Source organism: Halichoeres trimaculatus, unplaced genomic scaffold (genome assembly GCF_033239565.1).
Source record: "Halichoeres trimaculatus isolate MK-OKI-2021-1 unplaced genomic scaffold, fHalTri1.1 fHalTri1_scaffold_10, whole genome shotgun sequence".
Classification (NCBI taxonomy): domain Eukaryota; kingdom Metazoa; phylum Chordata; class Actinopteri; order Labriformes; family Labridae; genus Halichoeres; species Halichoeres trimaculatus.
The window spans coordinates 17,117,859-17,139,121 of record NW_027437187.1 but is presented as its reverse complement, the minus strand read 5'-3'; the positions used below and the strand labels follow the sequence as shown (position 1 = coordinate 17,139,121).

Below are 21,263 nucleotides of genomic sequence, written 5' to 3'. Positions count from 1 at the left end.
TTGATGACTGAAATAATCAAGTGGTGCTTGCCCACAGTAGAAGCAAAGAAAGCCCAGAAGAATATCTAAATGAACAGCAGATCAGCCATAAAAAGACAGGGTAACCTGCTGTCATATTATCGTTCTGTTTAAACATAGTTGGTATTTCATTTTTTTGGCATGATCCAGCAGTTCTCGAGTGATCTTGTGATCTCACATATCTAGCTGCCCAGGGCTGCGTCACTCTTCGGAAAGCCAGCAGGGTATGAGGCGCACTGTCGATTGGAGCCAAACTGTGGTGCAGACAGAACCTGGCACTCATACGTGCTTTGGAATCAAAGAGTAAATGGAGCAGCAGTCAGGACTGAACAATACTGTTGGTGTGTTTGTTTACACAACATGCCTTTCATGCTCCCACAACACCAGTGCTTGAATAAATTCACGCACTGAGACAGAAATGTGATGATGTTTGAGTTTTCCCTAAGGCTGACCTCCCCAAAAGCCTTTTTGCACAAACTGAGTGAAACAGTCTCTCACTGTTAAGGGGGTACATCTCAGAGAGATAGCAGCCTTTCTTTTCTGCAAGTATGGTTGGGGACACAATGCACTGACTGATTTAGAGTGTACACCTGTTTGACAGCAGGGTCGGCTACCATTTACCAGTTTTTAGAGATTCCATAATGTGGTCTAGCTTTCACTGAATCCTTTATCCCCCTGTTTTTGTACAGTTTAAAATAACAAGAACAACAGTCATACTGTCTTGTTTGGAAATTTAGGCTTTCAAAGGTGAAATGCTTACTGTGGCACAGATTCGTGGGCAAACATGTCTGTGTTTCATCTGTGTATCAGAGTTTTAGTGAACACTGATTACAGTCAAACAATGTTTCTTTCAGCTTCCCTGCTGAAAAAAAAACAGTATTGATCAGCTAAAGATGATTGCTGGTTTTAGCTGGTCTCAGCTGGTATTAGGTTGGAAATAGGTGGTTTACCCCAGCTGGGCAAGCTTGTCAGGCAGGGCTTGCTGGTCTCTCAGTATAGTTGGCCAGCTTGGTATGGCTGGTCACCCAGCTGGGCTAAACTGTTGTTTGCTGGTCAAGCTGGTTAGCCAATTGGCTAGATGGACTGACCAGCAAACCCTGACTGGTAAACTGGTTATGATGGTTGGATTGCCTGCCAGTATGTACAGCAAGACAAGGCGACGATGATGTGCATTGCATCATGACGTGTTCCATGCATCTAGATGTTTTCTATGCATTGTTGTTTTGATCAGTGTACCATGTAAAAAGGAATTACTTGGATTGCTCAGGCATGTAAATGGGTTTTTCTGAATGTCTTAGAAACTGGAGTATTGACCTTGGCTACATATAAACGTAACCAATGATGTACCATCACCACAGAACAAAAAGTAGAACAAAACAGGCCAATAAACTCCCATCAAACAAATAGACTTGATGAACAACGCAGCTAGGAGTTAAAGCAAGGCTAACTTTAGCTAGTGCTAAAGAAAAATCCCAAAGTGTCCTTTGGACTGCAGTGACTGTTTTAGTGTTAAAGATAACTTTGTATTGTTTCCACCAAAATGGCAATATGTTGCCTCAGAAATGATGTCAGCTTACCTTACAACAGATGTAGACATCTCATTCATTTTATTCATGTTGAGTTGATGGCGTGGCACATCTTTATCCACAGAAGACACTTTTCTTAGCATTTTAAGCACATAATTTTTCCTTAAATGTTCTAAGCAGTGTGTTCATTTTTACACAAAAGAAGGTATCATATTCTTGAATTTGCCTTATGTTTACTCTTTAACATCAATGCTACTCTGCTACTCAAGGTTTTTCACTGTTTTGTCATGTAGTGTACCTTTCTAATAACTTTAGGATGAGGTTTGGCTTGTTTTTTTTCTTCTCATTCTTATAGAAAGCCATTGAGGTGGCAGAGGGGGATGACTGGAAAATAGTCTAATGCAAATCATGGCTGAAAAGAAAGCAACAAGGTAATCTTGACTTGACTGAAGCAATTATTAAATAAGTCGCAGTAATGTAGTTGCAATTGTGTAAACAAACATGTAGTTTGTGCTCAGCAATCTGACCACGATGCGCCAGTAAATCTCCAAAACATTAGCAACTTTATTTTTATATACCAGAGCAGAATTAGAAATACTTAATTGATCCCCAAGGGGAAATTGCTTTTCCTTCGAGCCTCTCCCATTCAAAAAGTGCTTAAAAAGAAAGTACAATCATATAAAAATATAAGATATAAGAAAGTACAAGATATAAGCAGACGTGCAATGTGAAATTGAATATAAGTATGAACATTTACTGAGAATATGGTCTAAAAAATAATGTCATAAATGACATCATAAAAATATAAAATATTAGCTTAGCTAACACACCTAGTTGACACAGAATCATACTACCATTTGTTTGGAATCACCTCTTCAGTCTCCTAACAAATTGAAGTCCATTAATAGCTCTATTTAAGCTCTCAGTTCTCCAGTCAGCCTTTTGAGAAGACTTTTAGTGTACAAAGCCTTAATACTTAAAATATTTCTTTATTTCAGGCTTTGGTTGCAGATTAATTTGTTGTGTTCACAGATTGTGTTCTGAGACTAATCATTTTGAAATAATGTGTAAAAATTTTACTTTTTCAAGAACGACATTGGAGAGGACATCTGGCTCAGAGTGAAAGTAGGGAGAAAAATCCACCCAACACCAAAGGAGTCACTCTTTGTCAAAGAACTGGCAGTATCCGTATAGGGCACAGGGAACTTGAAGGGTAGAAGTGTGCCTGGGAAGGAGTGCCCCACAAAAAAGAGTGAACCAAAGCCTCCCTTAACTCCAGCCAAGCTGGCAACCCTCAAAGGTGTGGTGCACATCTCCCTACACTGAGTTTCATCTTAAAATGAAAATTAATAAATAAATAAAAATAAGTTGTGTAAAAACATCCAAGGCAGCTAGGTGATGCAGGATACCTGTGACTTTGCAGACTATTGCGACTGATATGAAGATAAGCTCTGGTTGCTGCATAATACACTGCTCAAAAAAACAAAGGGAACACTAAAATAACACATCCCAGATCTTAATGAATGAAATATTCTTATTTAGTACTTTGTTCTTTATGTAGTTAAATGTGCTGACAACAAAATCACACAAAAACTCTTTAACCCATGGAGGTCTGAAATTGGAGTCACACTCAAAACTAAAGTGGAAAAACACACTATATGCTGATCCAACTTTGATGTAATGTCCTTAAAACAAGTCATAATGAAGCTCAGTGGTGTGTGTGGCCTTCACATGCCTGTATGACCTCCCTACAATGCCTGGGCATGTTCCTGGTGAGGTGGCGGATGGTCTCCTGAGGGATCTCCTCCCAGGCCTGGACTAAAGCATATCTGCCAACTCCTGGACAGTCTGTGGTGCAATGTGGAGTGGTTGATGGAGCGAGACATGATGTCCCAGATGTGCTCAGTTGGATTCAGGTCTGGGGAACAACGGGCAAGTCCATAGCATCAATGCCTTTGTTTTGCATGAACTACTGACGTACTCCAGCCACATGAACTCTAGAATTGTCTTGCATTAGAAGGAACCCAGGGCCAACCGCACCAGCATATGGTCTCACAAGGGGTCTGTGGATTTCATCTTGGTACCTAATGGCAGTCAGGCTACCTCTGGCAAGCACATGGAGGGCTGAGTGGCCCTCAAAAGAAATGCCACCTTACACCATTACTGACCCACTGTCAAACCGGTCATGCTGGAGGATGTTGCAGGCAGCAGAACGTTCTCCACAGGGTCTGCAGACTCTGTCACGTCTGCCACATGTGCTCAGTGTGAACCTGCTTTCATCTTTGAAGAGCACAGGGTGCCAGTGGCGAATTTGACAATCTTGGTGTTCTCTGGCAAATGCCAAACTTCCAGCACGGTGCTGGGCTGTAAGCACAACCCCCACCTGTGGACATCGGGCCCTGATACCACCCTCATGGAGTCTGTTTCTGACCGTTTGAACAGACACATGCACATTTGTGGCCTGCTGGAGGTCATTTTGCAGGGCTCTGGCAGTGCTCTTCCTGTTCCTTCTTGCACAAAGGAAGAGGTAGTGGTCCTGCTCCAGGGTCGTTGCCCTTTTATGGCCTTCTCCACGTCTCCTGATGTACTGGCCTGTCTTTTGGTAGTGCCTTGATACTCTGGACACTACACTGACAGACACAACAAACCTTCTTGCCACAGCTCGCACTGATGTGCCATCCTGAATGAGCTGCACTACCTGAGCCACTTGTGTGGGTTGCAGACTCTGTCAGACTCAAATGACAGAGGGTGCCAGAGAAAAAAACTTGCATATGGGGTACAGGGGTGATGATAAATTCAAAGCAGCTAGCACACAGAGGAGGTCTATTCAATAAAAAGGAAGACAGCCTTCACAATTTAAGGTGTTGCTTTCTCTGTAAGTGCTTTGCCAAGTTTATCTGGAAATTTATCTTTTTATCTTGTGTACCTTTTCTGTGACCTGTATAAAAATCATTTAATGTACACAGCCTGTCTCTCTTGCAAATGCAAACAGTCTGGTTCCATGCCCTCTCATGTTGTTTTTACCATGCATGCATAACATGCTGGAAATACCCAATTTCAGTCAGCTGTAGCAATGTTGGTTTTAAACGTCAGTTTTTTTTTTTCTCATGAAGCTCCCCTGCTGTCAAAACAGATCACAAAGGAAAAGCATTATGTCTTGAGTTATATTGAGGGAGACTTAATATAACAAAGTGCTGATAGGAAAAGTCAACCGAGGAAGAGATCATGAGTGATAGGATGAACCAGAATGTGTTTTTGGGAGGATACATGTGGGTGTGGGGAAGGGACAAAGAAGCGGAACAGATCAGGGTTTTCAAAAGAAAGCAAAAAGATCTAAATCAACAAATGTGCAAAACAGTTTAAGTTAATATTCTTATACAAAAGTAAGCTGCAAAAAACAGGTCTTGGAATTGTAGAAAATCCAAATACTGGTTTTGACTGGTGCAAAAAGTAATAAACCAAGGTGTCCAGAATTTTTGTAAAGAGAAGTTTATTCCACTGAAATGCGTAAACACTGTACTGTACATTATGTACTTTAATAGCTGCACTGTATGCGAGGGCTTGCGAAAACCAATTGCCAAAATATTTTTGCGGACCCTACAGTGTCTGCAGACCTTATTTTCTTCTTCTTCTTCTACTTCTTCTTCTTCTTCTTCTCCTCCTTCTCCTTCTTTATCATCATCATCACCATCATCATCATCTTCTTCTTATTCTTTTTCTTATTCTTTATCTTCTTCTTCTTCTCTTTGGAAACCATGCCAAAGACCCTTTGGCATGATTTCTGGTAGCCTTACTCTAAGTTGTTTCTTGTAGGTGCTCTTCAAAATCAAATAGCCTTCCGTAAAGTGTTACCAGGACACATTTTGCTGGGGCAAACAATTATTTGATTTTAACCAGGGGAGTAAGCATTTATTCTTCTAATCTTTTGGCAGTTTGTGCCTAATTCTTAAACCTTGGTTAATAAAAATTGCTAGTGATGTGAAAGTTTGGGGACAAAAATTAGGTTACAAAACAAAACAAAACAAAATCTTAAGACTGGAAGAAATTACAATAATTAGTGTTAAACACTAGTGTGTTGTAAGTAGGTGGTAAGGGGAACTTAAATGTGCAAAAATTATAATAAACTCCCCCCAAAAAACAAGGGCAGTGCCAATTTGAAAAACAAGTGTTGGAACTCAAACTGGCTGTTAATCAGGTGATCAAATTCTTCACCACTTTTACAATTTTTTTTTTTCTTGTTGACTGCTGATGGAGTTAATATTGACTCTTTGGGTGTGCACTCCATAACATGTCAAGCTTGTGACATTTTATTTTCTGGGACATTAAAAAGATATACTTCACCAGAATGTTTCTTACAAAAACAATTGCCAATCATGCTTTGCAGAACACTATAAAACACTTGCTCTTACTCACAGATGATAACTGTATCCAGACTGACTGCGTGATTCCAGGTATGCATTGGCTTTGTCTCTTTATTATCTAACACTTGGTCATACTGAGGAAAAAGAATATTAAGACAAACGGACTGCCCACATTATCTGCATCGTTTTAATAATCAAAGTCAATGTCTGTGTATATTATTTGTATGGTAATATATTTTTGGTTTAAGGATTCACCCTGGTTTTCTTGATTTTTGTATGTGTTCCTGTATGTCTTGTTGCTCATAATTATCCATGCCTTTTGTTGTAATATGCTTTCACTTGTGTTTTATCTGTTTATTTTGTAGTTCTTGCTTTCTGTGTTTCTAGATTACTTTTGCCTCCTGCCCTTGTATTTCCTCCTGTTTGATGGCACCCATTAGTTTCACCTATGTCAATTCTCACACGTGTTCATTTACCATGTGTATTTGGTAGGGCTGGGAGAAAAAAAAATCCCAAATTGATATATCAAAATTGTTTGTTTAAAAATTCAAATTGTTCATCTTAGTCTTTGTTTATAAACTGGACTGGAAACAAGTTACCACTTTTCTCCAGCAGACGGTAAAATGTTTCTCTCTGACTCACATGATGTGCATTTTATAGGGAAATATGGCTCCTGATATAGTCTGTAACCTTTTTCAAATGGTCTGGTGTCAAAAAGTAAACTAAAAGCTGCAAAAATCGTAAATATCAAAGAATCCCAGTTCAAATTGGATCGGCACCTCAAAATTCTTAATAATAGCAAATCACGAGAATACTGTATCAGCCGGGCCCTAGTATATAACTGCTGCCGTTCCTTCATTCTCATTTTCCCTGTGGTTTTCTTTTCAGTGTTTCTGTTTTTTTTTTTCTTAATGTTTTTAATTAGATTATTGCATGTATCTCAAGTTGGGCCCTCAAACCATCTGTGTTTGTTAAACAACTGACAAACAGCTAGACAAACGCAACTAACACACCTATTTAAATCAAAAGAACTATAACGGCACTACAGAATGACAAAAGTAACGCGTTACATTGGAAGTTACAGAGAAAAGTAGTTTCGTTAGGTAACGAAACAAAAAATAAATGTTACTTCCAAACACTGGTTTTAACAATCAATCAGTAATCAATGATTCGAAGCACTTACTGGACATGCAATTCAGTAAGATGTTAAGGCCATCTGAGTGTGAGGTGGAGAAATTCAGGGGAAGTTTGGAGTTGGGTCAGAGAGTGACTCAGCGTGACCTGTGTCCTATGAAGCGGAACTGTGGTGTTACCTGACACAGAGGCAGAGAAATGAATCCTTTACATCAACCAATAATCAAATCAAAGAGTGTCAGCAAAGTTACTAATGATCCAATCAAAGAGTTAACGAATAAGAACTCAACTAAGGAAAACTTGATGGATTTCAGGCAGCTACAACCGTGATTTTCTCTATAAAATGAAACAAAACCCCAAGTATTATCAGGATTCTGCAAGGACTTACCCTGCAGGTCGGACCTCAGCAATGAACTGCTCCCTTCACAGGAGTTGGGGTTTGAGAGCTTAGAAGGGAACACAAAGCTGATCGTACCACTTCTCATTTTAAGTTGTAGATTACAAATCACTATCCTAGAATTAAACATCAAGGTTTTCTTAGCTCTCGCTGCATCACAGAAGGCTGAGGGAACTTTCCATGTGTCCAGAGACCGGCCAAAGACCAGGCTCTCTTGTGGTCACAAAAGGAGGAATGCTGGCCAGCAGTACCCTCCCTTCTCCTCCAAATTAAAAGGACTGAAATAGGACTGATTTCTTAGGTTGGATTTTTCTGTTTAAAATTATATTTTTCAATTAATACATTTATCCTGTATGCTCTTTGCCCATGCTAAATTTGCAGTGACTCATTTAAACTGTATTTAAAGTTACCAAATGATTATTGAATTATTTCTCCTCATTTTCAGTCTTGTGTTTTACTTCTTTTTAGCAGGTTTTGAAAAGTTTACTTTTGCCTAATTTATGTTATTACTGGGATTAACAATCTAAGTATTACCTTTCATTGCTAAAACTTTTGATAGGTGTGGCTAACACTGGGGATTAACACAAGGTTTGTTCTGTCATTTTCCTCATGCAGCTGTTAGAAGTTAGTGGTGTCTCTTCCTCTCCAACATAAGTAGTCCTCATTAGGTTTTCCTCATCTCTTGACCCAAAGTGCAGGCTGAGGATCAAACCCTTTAAACTGAGAAGTGGACCAGTTACTCCTGTATGGGGGGTGACTCTGGATCTAACTCTGATGATCCTCTCGAAAATTTAATACTTTCTAACTACTTCTTGTATCATCTCATGAAAGCTCAAGCTTCATCAACCTCATGAAATTGCAGTCAAACGTGAATACTGTTCTGCTTCTTTTGTTAAGGTTAAAATGTCATTACATCTGTGTCTCAAGTAAATGTGCAAATATGTTTCCACAGAATGAATTCAGCAGTGGTCTTTGTGTTGCTAACTTCCTTGGGACTGGCAAGTGGCCAAAAGGGTAGGATAACTCTTTAAATGACAGAATAAGTATTTCCCAGATCACAGAGAGAAAGTTTTCATAGTCTTGTGGTACTAGGTAGATAACGATTTATTGATATATTCTTTATGTATACCTATGTTTGCCTTTTAACGCTGTGTTCACTGCAATATTTTAAAATCTTATCTAGTTGACAATATTGCAAGAGGTGGGAATGTGACACAGTCCTCCATATTTTCTGGAGCTGTTCCACAAAGGGCAGTTGATGGAAATCGTGCAAGTGACTGGAAGCAAAAATCCTGTACCCAGACAAATAATGACACAGGTCCATGGTGGAGACTAGACCTTGACAGGAGGTTCAAGATTTACAATGTCACCATCACCAACAGAGAAGACTGCTGCAACAACAGGCTTAATGGAGCTGAAATCCGTATTGGAGATGGTCTTGATGACAATGGAAATGCAAATCCCATGTATAGTATCACAACATCAATTTCTTATTTAAAGTCTTATTAATTGTTTGACCTATTGCTGAACTGTTTTACACCATGTGAAGTGTACAATTGCATTGTAAAAAAGGTTATCTAAACAACAAACTTTTCAGTGACTACAATGAATGTCTGCTTCCTTCAGTTCACTGTACTTAAGTGCAAATCATTTTTATCTAATTCTCTTTTCTCTTCCCCTTTCCCTAGATGCACAGTGATCTCTTTCATCCCAGCTGGGAACTCTCAAACCTTTCAGTGTCAAGGAATGGAAGGGCGCTATGTGAACATTGTGATTCCAAACAGAAATGAGTACTTGACTCTGTGTGAGGTGGAAGTGACTGGTGAACCTGCAGGTAACATTCTGTGAGTAGGTGATAGGCCTGGGGGATGTACCAATTTCATTTAATAATTTAAATTTTTGTTGGTGGATGATTTGAAAAAAAAAAAAATTTGTACCCTCCCCCTCTATTGCACACATTTTATACTGCATTTAGCACTGACTCTGCGTGTGTAGAAGCGTGATTCATCAGGTCACTAACGAAACAACAGAAACTAGAATGTCATAGAAATGGTCTTGTGTGTCTTTGACACCGAGCACCTTGACGGACACATGTTTCTTATTGTCTGTATCAACAGCCCACAGAGTTTAACACAAAACCAGATCTGTCATCAGTAAACATTCAAACCCCTTTCCTTCAATACCATGTTTTTCACATGTCACTTTTCAGGAGTTTAAGATCTTTCATTTACGAAGCAGGGACCCTTTTAGGTTCACTTGCAGATTATTATTGATGTGATTGATGCATAAAACCTGCTTCTTTTAAAAAAATACCTGCATCATTTTCAGATTTAGAAAGTTAAAAAATATACATTAGTTTTTCTTAGAACATCCCCACTCCACTGAAAAATTCCCTCTTATCGTGATATGGACGGATCATGATTTGTGAAAATAGACTGCAGGGAGGGAGACAAGACAATGCCAGGTTATCAAACAGAGCGGTGCTGCTTGGACAGACATGACTGAGAAGTTGTCTGACTTTTACCTAGAGAAAAGCTGAGACCTGTCTTTCTCTGTAACTCCCTCTATTCCACCAAATGAGCCCTCCATTCAGCATAAATCCATTTGCTGATGAGCAGACTAACAGAGCAAATCAGCATATGCTCTGACAAGCAGGGGCTGGTCCAGACTTTTAGACTCAGGTGCCCTGACCAGAGAACTGACTTGTGCAGGTGTAGTCATGAATTTGTGTTGCCCACACTGGAATAAAATGAATTTATTTTTGCTTATTTGTTTGTATTACAATTACAGAATTAACAGGCTACCACATTAACAAAAAAATTAAACTAGACTGAAACAAACCTTTTTTTTTTTTTTTCAAATCATGTAAAAGTAGAATATAACTGAACAGTGCTGTAGAGCACTTAACCAGTGTTGTACACGCTTTTCCTGACTGAATGTAAATAAGTCTGCCTCCTTTAAAACTACAAAGTGAAGTTGTTGAAACAAGAGAAGAGCTTAAGCTTTCATCTCAAGAGTCAAATAGAGGTTACTTTGAATAAAGTTTTTGATAAAATTAAAATGAAACTGGATTTGAGTTATCTCTGTCATGTGTACTTATTGTTTTCTTTAAAAGGTGGGGGAAAAAATCGTCAAAAATCATACATCAAATTATTTGTGAAAAATCTGGGATTTTATTTTTAGTCCATATCGCCCAGTCCTAGTAGGTGACTTGAATCTGTAGCTACAATTGAAACATCAGACTACATCAGATTCTTCTTGTAACAACATTGGATTCTTCTTGAAACAATGTCTAACGACAGCATGCATGTCTTTATATTTTTGCTCCAGGTTCCAATATTGCAAGAGGAAGGAAAGTGGAACAGTCCTCCATATTTTCTGGAGCTGTTCCAGAAAGGGCAGTTGATGGAAATCGTGCAGGTGACTGGATGCAAAAATCCTGTGCCCACACAAAAAATGAAATGGGACCATGGTGGAGACTAGACCTTGACAGGAGGTTCAAGATTTACACTGTCACCATCACCAACAGAAAAGACTGCTGCAGCGACAGGCTTAATGGAGCTGAAATCCATATTGGAGATAGTCTTGATGACAATGGAAATGCAAATCCCAAGTATAACATCACGACATCAATCTCTTATTTAAAGTCTTATTGATTGTTTGACCTATTGCTGAACTGTTTTACACCATGTGAAGTGTACAATTGCATTGTAAAAAAAGGTTATCTTAATAACAACAGGCTTTGCAATAACTACAATGAATGGCAACTTGCTTAGGGCACTGTACTAAAATGAAAATTATTTTTAATGTATTTCTTTATTATCTTCCACTTTCCCAAGATGCACAGTGATCTCTTCCATCCCAGCTGGGAACTCTCAAACCTTTCAGTGTGAAGGAAGGGAAGGGCGCTATGTGAACATTGTGATTCCAAAGAGAAAGGAGTATTTGACTCTGTGTGAGGTGGAGGTGACTGGTGAAAATGTAGGAAAAACATCAATAGCAGGTGACTTGAACCTGTAAACATTATCTGCCAACAAGATCGGGTTCAGCCTCAAACAAAGTCATTCAAACTCATTTGTCTTTTGTTTTTGTTAAGGTTTTAATATTGCAAGAGGTGGGAATGTGACACAGTCCTCCATATTTTCTGGAGCTGTTCCAGAAAGGGCAGTTGATGGAAATCGTGCAAGTACCTGGGAACAGGGATCCTGTGCCCACACAAATAAAGAACTGCGTCCATGGTGGAGACTAAAACTTGACAGGAGGTTCAAGATTTACACTGTCACCATCATCAACAGAGGAGACTGCTGCAGGGACAGGCTTAATGATGCTGAAATCCGTATTGGAGATGGTCTTGATGACAATGGCAATGCTAATCCCAGGTATAGTATCACAACATGAATCCCTGAAATGTGATTATTTGTTTGACCTATTGCTGAACTGTTTTACACCATGTGAAGTGTACAATTGCATTGTAAAAAAAGGTAATCTAAATAACAACAAACTTTGCAGTGACTACATTGAATGTCTGCTTCCTTCAGTTCACTGTACTTAAGTGCAAATCATTTTTATCTAATTCTCTTTTCTCTTCCCCTTTCCCTAGATGCACAGTGATCTATTCCACCCCAGCTGGGAACTCTCAAACCTTTCAGTGTCAAGGAATGGAAGGGCGCTATGTGAACATTGTGATTCCAAACAGAAATGAGTACTTGGCTCTGTGTGAGGTGGAAGTGACTGGTGAACCTGCAGGTAATATACCGTGAGTAGGTGATAGGCCTGGGAGATGTACCAATTACATTTAACAATTTAAATTTTTGTTGGTGGATGATTTGAAAAAAAGAAAAATTTGTACCCTCCCCCTCTATTGCACACATTTTATACCGCATTAAGCACTGACTCTGCGCGTGTAAAAGCGTGATTCATCAGTTCACTAATGAAACAACAGAAACTAGAATGTCATAGAAATGGTCTTGTGTGTCTTTGACACCGAGCACCTTGACAGGCACGTGTTCCTTATTGTCTGTATCAACAGCCCACAGAGTTTAACACGAAACCAGATCTCTCATCAGTAAACATTCAAACCCCTTTCCTTCAATACCATGTTTTTCATATGTCACTTTTCAGGAGTTTGAGATCTTTGACTGAAACATTTCTGAAGCTGGGACCCTTTTAGGTTCACTTGCAGATTATTAAAGGTCCCATATTATGCAAAAATCACTTTATTAAGTCTTTTAGTGAAATTTGTGGGCCTTTGGCTTTCCTTCAATCCCACAAAACCTGACATTTAATGGCCAAACCTGTACTTAGAAGTGCTTGGTAATGTCAAATCCTGATCTAAAACAAGCTGTTTAGAATTTCAGGGATTTGTTGATGTTGGTGATTCCCCTTTTTTGACAAGTCTGACCTGATTTGTCCAAAGGAGCAGATTGCTCTATCTTTTATTTATCGTGTTACATGTTCAGCAATGCCAATTTACTTCTTTTCCCTTAGGAGTACTGTGATCACTACAAGCCGTGGATTCTCAGACCTTCCTGTGTGATGGAATGAAAGGCCGCTTTGTCAACATTGTGATTCCAAACAAGAGGCAGTACCTGACTTTATGTGAAGTGGAAGTGACGGGATGAAATACACGATGAATAAATCATGCCTTTTTCATGCCTGATTAATGTCTTATTCAAGCCTTTTTCTTTAGAAAACTATGTCTTCATTTACTCAAGATAAGTCTTAACATATAGCTTCCATTGTATTTCTGACTGATTTTTAAATTTTATTTTATTTTTTTGCCAATGAAGAGTTTCTTGTGATTTTCCTGGGAAAGAGTACTTCAGTATAATCATCTGAATGTCCTGCTTATTCTAATAAAGTTGATTCTGGGGCATTAAAAGTACTGTGTATGATTTAAAAAAAAGTTTAAAGTAACAGTGTTAAAAGTTGGTCATGGGTGACAATAGATGTTGTATAAGCTAACAGTTTGATTTTTTGCTACTTCTCACAAAATATGGATGTCAAACAAAGGGGACCCCAATGTAGCTGCACACATTGCAGTGAAATGAAATCTCTTGAGATGATCATTTTTGTTTACCCTTTTTTACTTTGGTGATCAACCAAAATGACAATCACAAAGAGGACACCTTCAACTAAACAAAAAATCTTAGGAGGCCATTATGCTCAAGAAATTAAAATGTCACTGTTGGTAAAAACCAACAGTACTTAAAAACAGAATTACCTAAGAATTCACAATCAGTTTCTTCTGTCACTTTTTCTTTCTCCATCTCATTTTATCACAGTACACATTATGTCAGACCTATTCCTTGGACATTGCCATAATGAGATATGACACATCATCCATCAGTTTCAAAGACAGATTCACTTCCAACATGGGCGCTCTATTGCCAGGCTACTGTCAGAGGACGTCTGTAGATGTCCACCCCCAACTCTACTACTGTAACACACGAACACACGGATACACCTTTTTGGCTGAAGAGATATATCTCTAGGATAGAACAACTTGCTGTGGAAACACTCGTTCAGGATAGATAAAGGCTTCATTGAATAAAGTGTGAAGTTGTTTATCGTAAGGTGAATAATTTAAGGAGGAAGAGAGAGATGTGTTTCTAACATTTTCTCTACAGATTGCAGATTCTCTATCGATTGCAAGGTACTGGGCATTGGTACCAAATTGCTCCAAATGTGAAAAGTACCCATCCTGAATTGCCATTAATTTTTTTTTTGTTTTATTGACATCATTGTCATCATTTTATCTTTCCTGTCCCCAATTAGATAGTTATAGACATGACAGTAAATATTTTGCAGTTTGGGACTCACTATAGGCGTTTCCCAGAGAGCCACTCAATCCCCGGAGAGCCTGAAAAAGTGCATTTGAGGGGCATTGTACTGTTATTTATTAATTTATTTATTCAGTTGAATTTGACAATGTGGTATTGTTAAATTAATCTCTCTTCCTCTCTACATTGGTGAAATATCAGATAAACTACTTTGTGAGGAATATAACTTCCTGCCACAAAAGTATTGTTTAAAAAACCCTGATTGTTACACATAACCATCCATTAAAATGTTACCTGATCGCATCATCATATCTGTAACAGTTTCTTGTTTAGGGTTCTCATCAGCTGATGCTCGTGGAAACCATAGGTAACTGTTTTAAGGTGTTTAGCTACATTTTCAGGGGCTAAACAGAAGATATTACGTCACTGTAAATTTTAAGGCTCAGGGCTTTCAGCTGCTTCTTAAATGTACAGTTGATGGGGGCATTCACCTGCTTGTAGTAAATACAACTTGAGTTAAGCTGTATTTTGGGATATTTCTACAGCCATCGTGATGACAATTAGATAGAAAAAGAGCCTAAATCATTTAGTCTCTCCTCAAATTCAAGCTTGTGTTGGAGCAAATACAGAAGCCATATACCCACCTTATTAAATCCACAAATCTCAGAAGTTTGTCACTGGTTCCCTTTTGGAACTGGTTTTCTGCATCCAACCCAATTTAGAGACTACTTTTTTAGAGCTAAAGGCAGTTAATTGACATAACTTTTCTGTCTTTTCATAGAAAGTACATTTAGTGTCACTTTTACAAAGCCTGCAAAGAATAATCATCAAATACTACCATTCACTTAAAGCCCTCCCACCCCCCAAAAAGATCACATAGTTTGTAAATTATAATTCAGGGTCATTTCTGTTATCTTTGGCCAGCCTCTGTTGCTGCCAAAACTTGGCCATTTAACAAATTGCACCATGAAGGTGAGGCAGGTGCAAAACATGAGGAAACATCCCGGAAAACACCTATTTCAAATTTCAAGAAATTTGTGTTGAGCATGCGTACTCCAAATACAGAGCTATAGCATGGAAAACTGTAATGGTGTCACTGAGGAAAGAGCAAGATTTTTTCTTTTTCTGCTGGAGAAATAGACATTTATAAGAAAATATAACCATCAAACACCTGTTATTAGGCAGTCATTTGCCAAAGATTAGAGCAAAATGTCCAGAACAGGTAAATGCATGAAACGTTTCTGAGAGCCAGCAGAGCAACTTAAAAAAAATGTAACATGCATGAGCACCATGTCTGCTGTCTTTAAACAGCTTAACAGGTTTGGGTAATCCTGCGGTCAGGGCCAATAATGGTGGGGTCTACCACAATCAAATTTAATGCTCTGTTGGGGCGTGAACCTGGCTCGTGGATACCACTTATCTTTTCTTTTCTTTTTTTTTTTTCCACCATTAATGCAAACAGCCAGTTTTTATCGCTAACAGCTGGACGTGCATACAAGTCCCGGTCCCTTTCAGCTTCACATCTTCTGTCAGCAACATCAAAATTTATTTTTGTTGCTTTTGAGCTTTGACTGCAATAGTAACTGGATTCTGTTCACTGTCATCATCAAGCAGATTTACACAGTTTGCTGATAGATGTCTAAGAGATATTCCCTTATAGCTTTGGCTTGACAAAAAACAACCCCTCAATTTCAAAGATAGCGTCTGAGTGGCAAGTTACTGCTTTCATTCCAATCACTATGTGGCAGCTTTTGTTGCAAGGCGCACATTCCTCTCATCAAGACCTCTGCGAGTCATTGACAGTTTAAGTACATTTGCTTTCTCAGCAGCACAGAGTATGTCGATATGTCCCGTTCTTTGGCTAAAATGTGATTCAGCAGGGCTGATTGCTGATAGCCTATTGCCCTAAAGCTGCAGCTGATGGTCTATTAAAAAGAAAAAGCCTCCCAGAGGAGTCTGCAGAACATTACCGAGCAACTTCACCGTGAGGCCGAGGTCTGTCCTCCTGAGAAACAAAGAGAGAAAAAACACTTGTCTTTCGAGGGTTGTCTGATTCTTTTTTCTTGCTGCTTCAACAGATATGTTTTCACTTTCATCATATATAATAACATGAAGAGACATACCAATAGAAAGCTCCGCCGGAGGCATTTTTCTTTCATTTTCAGTATTGATTTTTGTAAAGGTAGAGTACAAACAGGAAGGTCTTGGCAGCAATAATAGAAGTAGGGCCAAAGGGACAATGGCAGATTGATAAAACATAAGACCTTTTAATGTTCCTTATACCCACAGGATAATAATGTATGCTGTACCCTGCTGTATCAAATTACATTACAATGGCCTTTGTGTCAAACTGTGTAACTATTGCCTATAGATTGTGCCAATAAAAAAGTTGCCATTACTAAAAGCTGATTCACAGAAAAGTAGTTTTTATCTGATTATTAAAATGTTTGTGTCATTTTATAAAACTGTATCAGATATACATTTATGAGACTATGTTATGTAAATCAGCTCTGCACAGAGGGAACCAACTGCTGTTAGTACATTTGGTGTATAGCAGAGTGACCAGATGGTTGCAAGTTAGTAAATTGCTACAAAACAGGCTTTCTGGGGTTTATTAAAATGCACATAAAAGCCTGCAGGGAAAAAAAAAGTTTCAAAAGTGACCAGACAGAGAGGGAAACAGTTTGAGTCCATCAATATGCAACCACTGAGCCCTCTAATGCAAAGTGCTGTATGGTATCTATAGGCATGGCTCATCACTCACATGAATATAACAATATAACCCTGCTCTGGTTTACTTCGTGTCTGCACAATCTGGAGGAATCAGGAGGTCAGGAGCAGGTACCTGTAGACTTGTAAACAAAGGAGATAGACAGCCTTGTGAGATTTATTATAAAAACCAAAGTCACTTCATAAGTGTCTGTTTGATGATGTTTGCATGGTTGTTTGTTTAGTCATGGACCCTGTTTGGCTCAGGGGACTCTGTTTAAAACTGTCTGCCAGTGTTAAATTAACTGATAAGTACAAACACAAGGCAAAGTGTTCTTTTTTCAGTATTAAATTAACACTGACAGTTCTGCTTGTTGAACAAAATATTGACTCAAGGGCCTAAATGTTTATTTAAATTAGACATTTCATCATTTCATATTCAGGAAATTATCAAAATTAAAAACATGATGGTGTCTTGTGTTTATGGAAAAATCTGTGTTGACTTAATAATGATAGTAATTATTTGTTTCACAGAACTTTGAAGAGAAGATGGGTGCAGACATGCAGATACACAAGACGATCAAGGTGACTATGGGCTCTAATTTCGTAGACCAGGCGCAGGACGCACCTGCCCTGCGCCAGCCTTCGCCGCGTGGACAGGGCGTGACCAGCGCACTTTGTACGTTTCCTACAGTGCCAAGAGAGGCGCAGTCAAGGCGCTGAGGAGCTAAGAGGTGCACGTCCACGCCACTCTCTACGCAAATGGCAGAGAGGGAGGAGAAAAGCCATGAGTGGGTTAAACACAGCCGAGCGCTGTTTTCACCAATCAAATGAGTTCCTCTCCTCACCTTTAAATGCGCTGCAGCCGAGGCGCAGTCTGATTGTTCTGAGGGATCCCCGGCACCGTGAAAGGTATGCTGCAAAGACCCGATAGCGGAGACGGTCAGAGCCGCTGTCCCTGCAGCAGGAGAATGGACAGCAGGGCACATCGAAAGACACGAAGCGCGTCAACTTGTGGGCCAGCTCCGGGGACAGATTTAATCTGTTCCTTTGTCATTAATAGGAGTACATAATTAAGAGACAGTTACACAGCTGGCTTGTCCATTCACAATACTTTTGATCCACCTGCACTCCTGGTTTGTCATCGCAAAATAGCAAAACCTTTGTTGATATATTGTATACTCTCCCGGTGTTTCCGCCTCATCCTCCTTACAATAATGTACTCCATCTTTTTAGATCACGTTAAAAATAAAGACTAAAACAGAGAAATATAGGAAATCACGGGTTAATCCTGAGTGACATACATTTATTTTGTCTCTTTTTACTTCATCTTTTCTCTCCCTCTTTTCTTTAAATTAAATGAAATGAGAGAACCAGATATATACTCAGTATAAGATGTTAAGGCTGTTTATTGTTTAACTGTAAGATGTGCATCAAACTCCCAGCTGCCGTCAGGTTAACTTTCCATTGTGACAAGCGGCTGTAATCTGACATCAGATGTGGCGGGAAAATTAATTTAGATATAAATGTATATGCTAGTTCAGACTGTTGCATTAAATAGCGATTGCTGTGATTGTTTACTGCATAAAATGTGCCTGACACTCTGGAAACCTGCCTCTGAGGCTTTGATCACATGTGCGCACATGTGCGCCTGTCACCAAATTACAGCTGCGCAGGGTGCGCTCCGCTTTGCGCAGAGGATAGACCAGGTTGGAGCTGGCAAGCTGTCAGCGCACTTTTTGGGCATGAAATTGTAAATCGAATAGCTGATATGTTTGGATATTGCTGCATTAAATACCTTTAGTAGGCAAAATGAGGGGCCTACAGGTCATTAAAAGGAGAAAACGACCCATTATCATGAAGTGCTTTAATTCAAACTCATTCTTTATCAATGACTTACCTGCACATTATCATTTTGAACAGAAATGTCGAATTTCAAAGTGGTTTTATGCTTCTATTCCCAAATTACAGCTGGAAATTTGAAATTCTCTAAGACGTCAGACAAATAAATAAAAAATAACTTAACACAAGTTTGAGAGATCCAACAAAAAATGTGCTTCACTAGCTTTTAAAATACAGTACATTTGGAAATCAATGAATGACAACAATAATATTCTAGCATGAAAGATTTTTTTTTTTCATTCAAAAGCTTACACATACTGGTTTACAGTACCTAAGCATTTTTAGTAAAAAGCAACATATTGTTAATTTAAAGTGAACTTTGCTGCTACTGGCATGGAACACAGCATTGTTTATTATTTTTGTTTGTTTGTTTGTTTGTTTGTTTGTTTGTTTGTGTTTCCCCAGCACGGATCATGGTTTTCTCATGTGAGCACTGCAGAGCCAACATCCCAGCGCTCCAAGAGATAGAAACGAACAAACCTTCCTATGCACTTGTGCCAGCAACAGTTTCAACAACTACAGAGAAGACAAACAGATGAAGGTTGTAATGGAAGTGGTTAAGGACACTTGAATAGATAACATCCAAAACCTGCATGCTCTTAATAAAAAATCAACAGTTATTTGTCACATCAAATATTTCCTTCTAAAATTGGATCTATGGAGGCTACAACAAGAGCGAGAAAGCTGTGGGGTCATATTTCAGCTTTGATGCCAAATGAAGATTTTAGTTATATTCTGCTTTATTTTTCAATTCAATAGAAAATAATTCTACTTTAATCTGAAAGCTCTCAACAGTTAGGAGAAAAAACATAGAGAACACCTTAATTTTGAGGATTTTTTTTGCTTTTTTTCCCCATACAATTACACAACACTGCTGTGATAAAGACAGTGTGTGAAGCTTTAACTTACAAAGAAAAAAAAAGATAAAAAGGATGTTAAATTCTCCAACCAGACAAGGCACAGGAAGCCATTGATTTTCTGTACAAAATAGTGCTAAAGGTCACAAACAATGTTAAAAAAATATGACACGCTAAGGAAGAAAGGGGGTTTAGCCCCAAGGAAACACTTTTTCCTCTTTATATAACAAGAATTGTTCAATGGAACACACCACTGCAGAAGAATCATCAAGGTTTTCTTCCTTGGCCTGTTCAAATATATCCATCAGGTAGGACTATGTTGGCAAGTCAACCAGATGGAAACCCGCTTATGTTTTCCTGGGTCAAGATCATTGTGGGGGTTTTGTTAAATCATACTCAGAAGGTTCAGTGCCTCTGCAGATACTGCTGTTGCCTCATTAGAACACAGGCTCCAGCAAGTGTTAAATTCCCCTGAGGAGGGAGGTTCTGGGGCAGAGGCCAGATGAGCACAAGCTATTATTGGGCAAATAAAGACCCTGTAGCTTTGGGATCAGTATGTAACAAGGTATTCATTCATTTCAACTGGGGTGACAAACAGAATCAGTTTTGTTGTGTTTGCTCTCATTTACTTATTTTTCCTGTATCAAGCATTCTACGTAACACTATTTAGCTGCCGTACAGAATGAAAAGAAGACTCTTTGTTCTGCTTGTGTAAAATGATAATCATACAATCTAAAATAGACTGTTTTTGTTTTTTTTTTACTTACTTAATACAGCTAAAAGTTGGCCTCACATTTGAAATACACCAGAAACATCTGCAGTGTGACTCCATAGAGCTGCATCTCGAGGAGTTCCCATGCTTCCCTTTCCATTGATATGTCTCTCTTCATTCATGTTGGGCTGTAAAACCTTGAACCTGTTGACTCCTGGTCTGGTTCTATTCACTATGTCCATTTGTCATTGTAGTCAAACTAAATACAAACTGATTTTGACATGGTTTATTTCATTTTGAAAGTCAATGGGTGTTTTTAGGTAGTTTCTGGTCATGGCATCCTGTGCTGGTCAATCTTTCCTACACTGGATTTATAAGTCACAGCTCTGCATCCATCAAAAATAGGATGGCTGCATATTACCTGCAACACAATGGACCAGATGTACTGCAACAGAACGCATCCCATGCAAATTGACGGCTTGAACTGAATGAAACCTATTTGATCCGTTTGCCATGAGGCACTGCACAATCTTTTTAACCTTGACAGTTAATCTCAAACCCGAGCTCCAGAAAAGTTGGAATGCTATTTAAAAATGGAAATAATTCAGATGTAAACTATTTAAAGTATAAAATCAATTACTTAAACCAAAATGAAAATTTAAGTCTCTTAAGTTTGGTTCCCGAGCCCCAGGTGTCCTCTTCATTTAATACAGAAATGATTCCGTAATGGAACCCACAGCATGGACTGAAATCACCTTCAAAGGAAGATTTCTAAAGTAAGTTAGTCAGAAGTCAGTCTGGAACGCTGAGCTTTGGGCAAGAGCCCATTTAGATGCACTTTGGCAAACTAGAAAACAGTCCTGGG

General features: G+C 38.8%; 1 protein-coding gene across 1 annotated transcript in view; it reads left to right on the top strand.

Moving 5' to 3' along the window:
* Positions 1–3,729: 3,729 nt before the first annotated feature.
* The window catches only part of LOC141796221 (uncharacterized), a 56,368-nt gene continuing 38,834 nt past the window's right edge, over positions 3,730–21,263 (top strand). Inside the window, exons 1-6 of the mRNA XM_074677208.1 lie at positions 3,730–4,128; positions 8,739–8,902; positions 9,125–9,270; positions 11,302–11,409; positions 11,533–11,815; positions 12,037–12,192. Of these exons, the coding sequence (XP_074533309.1) occupies positions 3,730–4,128; positions 8,739–8,902; positions 9,125–9,270; positions 11,302–11,409; positions 11,533–11,815; positions 12,037–12,192 (1,256 nt within the window). The remainder of the gene's footprint in view (positions 4,129–8,738; positions 8,903–9,124; positions 9,271–11,301; positions 11,410–11,532; positions 11,816–12,036; positions 12,193–21,263) is intronic.